General features: G+C 33.8%; 2 protein-coding genes across 2 annotated transcripts; one reads left to right on the top strand and one right to left on the bottom strand.

Annotated features, from left to right (window-relative positions):
* Window positions 1-5,177: 5,177 nt before the first annotated feature.
* LOC128857010 (uncharacterized) lies at window positions 5,178-8,341 on the bottom strand. Its single transcript, XM_054092523.1, has 2 exons — window positions 8,045-8,341; window positions 5,178-5,450 (listed from the first exon to the last, which is right to left on the bottom strand). The coding sequence occupies exons 1-2, from the start codon at window positions 8,274-8,276 to the stop codon at window positions 5,224-5,226; spliced, it is 459 nt and encodes a 152-aa protein (XP_053948498.1). The 5' UTR covers window positions 8,277-8,341; the 3' UTR covers window positions 5,178-5,223.
* A 608-nt stretch (window positions 8,342-8,949) lies between these two features.
* On the top strand, window positions 8,950-9,725 carry LOC128857003 (protein UXT). Its single transcript, XM_054092511.1, has 2 exons — window positions 8,950-9,237; window positions 9,299-9,725. The coding sequence occupies exons 1-2, from the start codon at window positions 9,057-9,059 to the stop codon at window positions 9,547-9,549; spliced, it is 432 nt and encodes a 143-aa protein (XP_053948486.1). The 5' UTR covers window positions 8,950-9,056; the 3' UTR covers window positions 9,550-9,725.
* The last annotated feature ends 1,037 nt before the right edge of the window (window positions 9,726-10,762 follow it).

Below are 10,762 nucleotides of genomic sequence, written 5' to 3'. Positions count from 1 at the left end.
TAAAGTTCGCAACTAACAACGAAAAGTCATTTGATCATCATTTTATACCAGGTATCAGCATTGCATGTCACAAATCGAAGGCATCCACTGAAGTCGGCTGCGTGCAAGCCGATGCCAACAAATTTATTCAATTTCATCCAATTTCCAATGATAATTTGCCAATTTATATGATTGCTCCGCAACAAAAATTGTGTTTTAGAGCGGAATATATTTAAGAATAATAAAATAATAATAATAATAAAGATTTAAGAACGCCAACCATTCGTTGGAATCTCTGGACGAAAAAATAATACTACTTTATATCTAACAGCGACCGTTGCTGCTTAGTGTATCTGGCTGTGATATTCACACAATAGTCAAAAATGATCAACGATCAGGAGATTTTTCGCTGTCTGCAATACGGCTACTAAGAGGGAAAATTTGGTAGAACAGTTTTGTTGAATATGGGAAGGCCATCGCTAAGAGAGAGAGAAATCGCTTTAGACAGTTGGGATTTTTCGATAATACCATTGCAAATAGTGTGCAGAGACCAGAACGGATGAGCACATCATCAGGAAGGGCTCCTACCAAGAATGATAAATTATAAGTTTTGGCCATGCGAAGCTAAATTGTCAGCATAACTTCGGCTGTCACGTCATCGGGGATTCGGCAGCAAAATTGTGGCCGCTGATTTCATACGTACATATTTTTAATCGAAACGGTCGCTGTTCACATGCCGAAAAGAATTCAGAAGGTGTGGCCAACATTATGTCGTTAAACGCCGCTCAGCGAATTTTGAAGGAATCAGCTGATATGCTAATATCACTTGGGTTATAACACCGGTTTGTTTACGACTAAACTGAGATTGCGTTGGTGATATAAAAAAAAATCATAGTAAAGAGTGTTCAGAGACCAGAAAAGATGAGCGCAACGATAGGAATTCATCCTTGATGAAACTGCAGAGCCTTAAGAAACCATTGAAAGAAATTCCTTTGAATATAAACGGAGGATGCATCATGTAGAGATATCCGAAGACAACAAAGAGTTTAAAATGTAAATAATTTCATAAACTTTTATTTACGTGCATGAATGTATTTGAATTGCTATAAGTTTTACAAAGATTTTTTTATTTATACTTACTTATGTACAACTAAAAATATTGTATTGTTAAAATTAATTTATTATAAAATTAAATAAAATAGTTTAACACAAATTAAAAAAACTTCATATCAGTTTTCAAAAAATATATTCGAACGAACTCATATATTCATAAAATAATGAATTTCTTTAAAAAATAATGTGCGGCTGGAATTTACAATAATGTCTATTGGGCTATTTTTGGCAAACTATAATGTCTTTATTAATGAAACTTGGTGGAGAAGTTAGTGAGGTGTTAAGGAACACTATTTAAAGCTCCAAATTATTCGGGAAATAATAATTTCGTAATTATTTGCCTTCAAAATGCCCTCGGGAACTTCACTATAATTTGCCACATTACACTATATATTTTTTAACACTTCACTAAAATGCACCAAATATACACTCACACGCGGGTTTTTACTTATTTTTATCCTTATATTTGAATTATTTTTATTAAAATTAAATGCAAATGCATTTGTCCATACAATCATTTTCCAATTTTCAACGCGAATAAGAAGAAGATTGGAATGACAACAGTATGAAGTTGCCGGATGCCTGCAAATGTAAATAAAAATATGAGTTTAGTGTTAATGATGGGAATGGTGATTGCGGTTATTGTGCCTCCTTACTACATACGCGCATATGACGTTTTAATTTTGGGTTCAATGGTTTTAACATGGAAAGGAGTTCTAGGCAAAAATACTGTGTTAATTAATTTAATTTAATTTTAATTACTTTATTATTTTTTGTGATAAGCTTAATATCATAGTTTTACAATGAACCTTCAATTGAACATCCCTGCATACAAACTTCGTTTTTATTTCAGGTGTATGGCTACATCAACTTTTCGCTAAATTACAGAACTTTAACATTAAATTACTTAAAAACTATAAGCCTCCGGCAGGTGCGATTTACAGTTTTAAGATGCGGATACGCCCCTCTATCCCCCCCTTTTAACCTTTTTTTTCAAAGCGATAGACATTATACTAAATATTTCCCTAATGTGCTTTAAAAGAATCACTTTCAAAATGTAAAATTAAAAAAAAAATAATGAATAAAGCTTTATATTTTACTGGTCGGTCGACATTTGTCTTGATTGTTGGCTCTTCTAATAGTTCTTGCTTCCAGCACCGGGAAGTTAGCTACTATTTTATTGAAAAATATTTTTTTTTTAATATCGCAATCGCTTTTAGGTCAGTAGTAGGTCAATCACAGAAAGAAAATTACGTTGGATAGTTATCCATCTTTCTAAAAAACAAAAAATAAAAAGTGCTATATTTCGACGGTAGTTAGCACCCTTTTTTTATTTTAACAATGGAAAGCTCATCGATTTCCTTCAATGCATGTAATATAAAAGTATACTACACATTTTCCTTTAGTTTAAATAGTAACCTTTTCGCAACTTCGGGTGCGACCTTAATGCTGAGTCTTAAATGCGCATTTAAAACTTTCGAGCATTCCATTTTCTACACATAAATATGGTCATGGTCATGATTCAATTATTAAAGGTTTGCTCACTTGTGACATTAGAATTTTGACACTCCCTTACAAAAGGTCGTGTTTAAGAAGGGCGTAGAAAGTGGAAAAATTAAATACCTTTTTGGTAAAAACGGTAGCAAAAAACGATTTCTTTTTACTTAAATTATAACTGGTACAAACAGAAATTGCCAGGAATGATATTACAAAAATGTTATTAAGTTAAACCCAGATTGATATTTTGTGAATTAATTTTTAAATTGAAAACTGATCACGAAGTTGGGAAGTTTTACCAATATGAAGCTATTATAACAGATGGCGCAAAATTAATCAATTATGGAAAGATTTATAATATTATATTTGCAAATATCGTCCTACGGCAATCATATTTGACAGTTGTGAGCTAGACAGCTGCAGCATACAAACAGACAAGCAATGGAGCACGTAAGGGTCAAAATAAAGATTTCCGTCATTCAAAATATTTTTTTTTGTTTTAGTAAAAAGTTGAATGGTTAATTTTACGCCACCCTTTATTACCTAAGCAGTATGGCCCTAATGAATTCCTTGCGCCTTGCTTTACTATGCTATGCCCACGTAAATTTGGAGTTTTGACCCCCAAGTAACAATTATTCATTCCTAACTACTTGACAAACTACCACGGGTATGAAACACCAAATGATAGGAAATGTTGTTTGCAGGGCCGTAGAGAGCATATCCGGGCCCCGGGGGAAAATCGCAAATGCGGGCCCTTTCCAATTATGTCTAATTCATATAAATACGTATAACCTCGAGTCCGGGCCCCTCTGAGAACTCCGGGCCCGGGGTAAAAAGTCCCCGATCCCCCCCTTCACGTCGGGCATGGTTGTTTGTAATAGAAGAGGCTCCTCGACAGGCAATGGCACACCTCCGAGTGTATTTCTGCCATGAAAAAACTCCTCATAAAAAGTCATATGCCATGAGGAGGCTATGATTAGTTACATATTGCTAAATGAGCACTTGTTGGTAACTTATGTATCTTTAAAGTAACGTAGTAAGTACTTCCTCCACCTGTATTTGAAAGGCATTGGACTCAAATTGTCAAAGCGTCCATCTTTCACGTTCATTGCCCCAAAAAGATGCTTTGTGATATCCTGATTTAAGCTGTATGTCAGTATGTTTTCCATATCGTCTTGGTTATTCACATACCGAGCAAGTGCTTATACACGCTTTTGAAAACGAAATTTTTTTCCTACAAATTTTACATTTCTTCCACTTTTGCTAAAAATTTCTGGAGTTAACAAACCAGTGTCTTGCTAAGGGAGCCGATTTGTCAAGAGGGAATGAGAAAGCTGCTTACGGAGCAAACTTTTTATTATTGAATCATGGTCATGGTACCGCATTTAGCGCTACCGCTGTGCATTTCGAATTAACTAATTTTTCGAAGATTACATATATGGGGCTTTAGAAAGCGTAAAATGCGTCAAATAGGATAAAGTTAAAAATTAGAGCAATAAACGACTCGTGAATTTAAACAAAATTGTGAAAAACTTGTGGAAACCGTGGATTACTACCGAAGCGCTCAAAGTGTTGTTCGAATTAACTATGGTAATTTTTCGAAGATTACAGAGTTGCTTTCGCCATTTGTATTCTTAATACCAAAAAAAAATGATCAACTAGTTACAACAGAGAACGTAAATTCATAGAAAACCCTCAGGAACGAATGAGCAGGTTAAATGTCAAATGCTAACAAAACGCAGGTAAGAAATTTTTATTACATATTCGTATATACATATAACCGCACATACTTACTTTATGCCTCTACATGCGTATACTTCCAAAGCTAAAATTCTAAGCCTAGCGACTATAAGAACAAAATGCCTTCATAGGCGCAGCTGTAGCGGTCATAATTATTTACCTGCGACGGTGCTGAACATTTTCAAATATAAAAAAGCACAACAAAAACATATTCATTGATAAGTTCGAGCTCATATTTCTACGAGCCAAGTACTTTAATTCATAAAACGAGCCGCCCATATGCCAATTTTCTCGACCATTCGAAAATAGTCAATATTGGAATATTTCGCGTTGAATTATTTGCCAATATTTGGTAAATCTTGAATTTTTGTCAAGTCGAGTGGCCGCGTCTCCGTACATATGTATGTGTGCATCAATATATGTTCTAAATTCTCGACAGCAATAGCAAATCGAAATATTTTTTTCTTTGGCAAGTGCTCGCAGCCTCATATGTACATATGTATGTCTATGGAAGTTTGTATGCATGTATATATGTATATGCGTGTTTGCTTTTGCACGTCCATATGAACGATTTTTCATACGCAGATATTCATTTGATTTAGCTGAACGAATATATTGATTTCGTAAGGAAATCCTGTCGAAATATATTATTGGTATGTGTTCATTTAAGTTCTTCTTACCAAATAAACATTATTATCCTTAAGAAAATTGAAACACTAGTTTTTTTAATTTCTATTTTTTATTTTTATCAACAAGTAAGTTAACTACTCATATATAGTATATACATATATTACAATACTATAAATAATAGGTATTTATTGTACATTTCCTGAAGTTAAAAAAAAAAAAAAAAATTCTATTAACGCTCTAAATTGAAGCAAGGAAAAGCCTCTTTCAAAAGTTAATATAATATTTTGTAACCAATGTGGGTTCAAAATGGCGTTGGCAAATAAAACCCCTGTCAGTGCATGACTCTGGCACATTGCAAGCCAAGGCCCAATTCTTACGAGTCTCTTCGTCCCTTGGAAACGCAAAAAGTATAGCTTTATCCTTAGGCGCGCAGCCCTCGATACAGCAGCTCCTTTTTTCGGTCCACTTGTTCGGTGGAACATCATCATAGCCTAATAAAAATTTTTATTTTTATTTTTACAAAATTTAAATTGAGGTATATTCAGTATAATCATATACATATATAAAACTAGAAACCGCACCCTCCGGAGATTTATAGTTTTCAAGTAATTTATTGTTAAAATTGTGTAATTTAGCGAAAGGATATTTTTGTTTTGAATACAAGTATAAAAACCAGTATAAATACGTTTGTGACCACATATTTTATGAATTGAAGTGAAATTTAGAACAAAATATATGTATTATTGTATATTGTACCAATTTATAAGTGTATTATAATGTGTGTAAATATTGAAAGTTATAAAAGTTGTTCATGAGCCACTCCCTAACATCTCAACCAAGTTTCATTAAATAAATCATTATATGTACTTGGCCTAAAATTGCCCATACGGCATTATACTAAACCCGATCCTTTAAATTCAAAAGTTTTTCTAAATACAGTCGAACCTCAATAAGTCGAACTTCGATATCTCGAATCAAATTGCTTGGCAATGGCGTTTAGAGTGAGAATTGTGTGTAATTTTTACTTGATAACTCGAACTTCTATTAGTCGAATATCTTGATAACTCGAACAGAATATTTGGCCCCAGCTTTGATAAGTCGAATTTCCGGGGAAATCCCCTTATTACGTGCTGCTTATTTTATAGCAAACAGATATCAGCAGTTGGGTCGCTGCACTGTTTAAGTCCACAGGTATTTTATTAGTAGTTCTTACGCGAAAATAAACTCTGTTGACATGTTATCAAAACGTTGTTTAAGAACTTTATCTATTGATGAAAAATTTAAACTAATAAAGGTAATAAAGTAGAAATGGGTGCGCGAAAAAAAGATGTAGCTGTAAAGTATGCTATTCCGGCAAATACAGTGTCAACTATTTTAAAAAATAAACAAACGGTTATTAATGCAATCGAAAGTGGTGGTGCAAGTGGGAGTTCAAAGAGGCTAAAAAAGCCAACGTACGTAAATGTGGACAAAGCAGTTTTAGAATGGTTTAAATCGGCAAGAACACGGAATTTGCCTATATCCGGAGGATTACTTAAAGAAAAAGCATTGGAATTTAGTCAAAAATTAGAACAACCGAATTCAAGGCAAGCACTGGTTGGCTCGATAATTGGAAACGAAGGTATGTACATTCATAAAATAAATGTGCAAGCTGGCACCTAAAGTTAGTTTTTTTTTCTAAGATCTGGTATATGTCATAAAAAGGCGTGTGGTGTGAGTAATGATGTAAGCGAAGAAGACTGTATGAAATGGCATAGTAATGTTTTACCTCACTTATTAGAAGGTTATCAAGCACGGGACGTATTCAATGCAGACGAGACGGGCTTATTCTTTAAATGTCTTCCAGATAACACCTTAACTTTTAAAAAACAGAAATGCCATGGAGGAAAGCACAGTAAACAGAGAGTTACGTTGATGATTACCGCAAACATGGATGGATCAGTAAAATTGAAATTACTCTTGATAGGTAAAAGTAATCAACCCCGCTGTTTTAGAGGTGTTAAATGGTTACCTCTCGACTATAAAGCAAATTCAAAGACGTGGATGATGGGAGCCTTTCTTGAAGAATGGCATCTTAACTTAGACAAACAATTTGGAAAAACCGGAAGAAATATTCTACTTTTTATTGACAACTGCCCAGCCCATCCTAAAGACATCCAACAGAGATTAAAGTTTATGAAACTTGCATTTTTTCCCTGGAACATGACATCAAAATTGCAACCACTCGATCAAGGTGCCATACAAAATTTAAAATGTCATTATCGTCGCAGAATTTAAAAAAATACTATAAAATGCTTTGAAGTAAACAAAAATCTTAACATTACATTAATGGACTGTGTTGATGAAATAACTAATGCATGGAAAAACTAATGAACATACAACCGATTCTCTGTACAATGGTTTAAATAATATTGAAGCTTTTTTTGAAGATCGTAATAAAAAATTCTCTCGTCAATCCCAAATAACTGACTTTTTTAATATACTTTAAACGAATGAAAGCTATACATCGATTCATACAATGTTCTTAATTATGTATATATAATTTTAAAATATACACATACAATATTATATAGCAACTATACATAATTTGAAGCATGTACTGTTTTATCAATAAAATTGTTTGCTAACCCTTGAGTTTTATGGATTGTTTTATTTTCCCATCAGGTTTTATTTTGTTTATGGATTTTTATGTATGTATGTACATATGTATATTATATTTGATAACTCGAAATCTTGATAGCTCGAGTTTTTTTTGTGGCATGTCATAGTTCGAGTTATCGAAGTTCGACTGTATGTAAATAAAATAATGAGAAAGTGCGCATTCTAAATAAATAAATCCCTTCTCTGCATGCATGGATGTGTATATTAAGCTTTCCAATAGGCACGAAGTATTAAAAACGACATCCAAGCATACGATTATCAGCTTATGTATGTACAGTGAACCAAAAAGAAACTGGGACACTAATATTTAAAAATTATTCACAGATTTATAAGAAATAATAATATTGACGGTAACTCCGTTTATTTTTTCTTCACTGTACATACATACTTATATGGAGACATAATAATCAATTAATTTACTTACCCAAGTTTAGAGTTGGAGCCGCTCCATTCTTAAGATACTTTGGTCCCACGGCATCCTCCTCAAAATGTTGAATGCATACAAATGAATTATGCATTGGTATTTGCATTGAGGGTGAGATCCGCAAATTCTCCTTCCACAAATTTGATAATTCCCGATTTTTGGGAAATGCGAAACAACGAACGTTTTGTTCACTATTACACTCCCGAATACGACATTTTGAAGCTTTAGGCATTTTTTGTTTTATTAATTAGTTATTAATAATTTCAAAATGTTTACTTCACCGCGCACGTGCACTCACAATTGCCTTTCGTTACGTTCTCTGGTTACAACTAGGAACAGAACATTGTATGAAGACATGTGCATTTAGAGTTGCATTAAGAACTAAATGCCCTTTTAGCATGCAGCTTAAATGGTCTATTAAATTTAGCAAACCTTGTTCTTACAACTTGAAACAAACGGAGGGTTTCTACATTTTACGGGGAGTAAAGATACAAAACAATAAATAAAAGCAAGGTGAAAGCGGCCTATAGCTTGTAATTTTAATTGCAAGCTTCAGTTTGAAATAATAGAAAAAAGCGCCACTATATTATATCGTCGACCATTCTTGTTATTTTGTGTATTGGTGTACATGTACAAATGTATGCGTACATGTGTACAATAGATGCCTACAATCATGGTAAAAATGCACATAATATATTTTATGCAACTGCAGTTGGCGACATTAACAAGTTTCCTACATACACATATTGGATTCAATTTATTAAAATTTGATATTTGTATAAACCCCTTCTTAATTTTTAATTTACTTTTATGTTGCAATTAAATATTGAATGAGACGCCCTGTGTTTTAAATTCCATACTTAGCTTTTTCAAATGCGACACTCTGTGTTTGCAGTCAGCTGTTCTCAGCTGTGGAAGCTACAACAATTCAAGGATGATCGATGTGCTATTTGTATATTTGTACGCGGAAAGTTGTCGCGCGCTGTAGGATTTATAAAATAAAGGATAGGAAATGGCTCTTTTAAATACAAAAAATTTGGAAATATTTGTTAATGATTTCCTCAAAAAGGATTTGGAGGAACTAGAGCGCCACATAGATAAATATAATGGGGAGATAATGGAGTATGTCCAACTCGAAAATACACTGCAGACACTAAATGAGAATTCGCCAGGTTCTTTTAATACCCAAATGAGTAAGTGCTGGATGTAGCAAACATTTCGCATCCTATAATTTTTAATTATATTATGTTATAGATATTGGAGGCAATATTTTCATGGAAGCTAAAGTGGATAATACAGACACGATACTGATAGATGTGGGCAAAGGTTACTTCCTGCAATTCTCTGCTGAGGAGGCAATGAAATTTTTAGATTTTAAAGTAAGAGTACTAACTAAAGAATGTAATGTGCTACGAGAGGAGAGCGTGAAAAAACGTTCGGATATAAAATTGGCGCTTATGTGCATTGCTGAACAAGAAAATTTATATCAAAGGAAAAAGGATTGAGAGGCACCTTAATTAATAGCTAATAATAATTGTATGTAGGTATATATACTCTTAAATATAAACTGCCTAGGTGGTTAACATTTTCGGAATATTTTACTTTATGTCTGTGAAAGTAGGAATAATTTTTGCATAGCATTAAGGTGAATAATAAAACAACGTCAAACAACAAAATTACATGCAGAGTAGACAGTTTTTATCCACAGCACGGTGTGATTTTTCTTTAGTTGTCGTGCTCAGGCCTGTATAGATAGTAAAAAGAGGTGGCCACTCCCACTACTTTGTTCCTTCACACTTTCACATCTAAGTGAAAAAGATTTTTTGAGTTTATGTGCTTTAGTTGTATTATATATTTATTAGCAATAATTCCATTGCCACAGCAAAGCTGCATTTGACAGAATAAAGTAATTAGCTAAATAGTTGCGCAAATCATGAGATGAAGAATTTTCGTTGATGTTAAAATCGTGCATTTCTTGCAGAACTATTTGTCTTTGCTGCATACGTGTTGATTCTTGTAGTGAAGTTCTGTACGGTACGTCGTCTGTTATTCAAATAAAATTATGTAAAACACAAGCGCTCTGAACGATTGAAATGATAGTTTCATATTTTCGGCATCTTATAGGTGCTAAGAAAGCCTGGAACTGCTGAATTATCATTTGGAAAGCGCGCTCTATATATTTTTTGCCACGACTTGATCTATAATTGAATATGTGCCTTTTATTACTGACATTTCTATAGGGGGGAAATGTCGCATTATATTTTTTCTCAAGGGGAATGCGCTATCGGCCACCGAATAATAGGGAAATTCATTGCCACTTTCGTCATACGGAAGTTTGCTTAAAGATGGTTGTTTTTGTAGTAGCGGCATAAACATTATCCATACATAGGTATACGGGGAATGCTGCTAAAGTGACAGTCATTGGCCGAATATAAATCTAGGTCGTTCCGGTTACGTAGAACCGACTGTCGTGGGAATGGTAAATTATTGTTGCTATCCAACCAATGGCCAAAGGTTGAAATCCGGAAAACGCCTCCATCGCTATTTTCACCAGCAGAAGTGCACTCTATAGTCGTAAATAAACCATCTGCATCGCAACAACCGAATAGTATTAACGACTGATCGTTTTTATAATTAAAGTTGGCTGATCTGGAACTAGGGTGTTTTTGAATTCGAATGTGCTTTCCGGCGATAGCCTCTAAGCAGTTCGGCAAATGG

Source organism: Anastrepha ludens, chromosome 2 (genome assembly GCF_028408465.1).
Source record: "Anastrepha ludens isolate Willacy chromosome 2, idAnaLude1.1, whole genome shotgun sequence".
Taxonomy (NCBI): Eukaryota; Metazoa; Arthropoda; class Insecta; order Diptera; family Tephritidae; genus Anastrepha; species Anastrepha ludens.
This window is presented reverse-complemented; position numbering and strand designations above follow the sequence as displayed.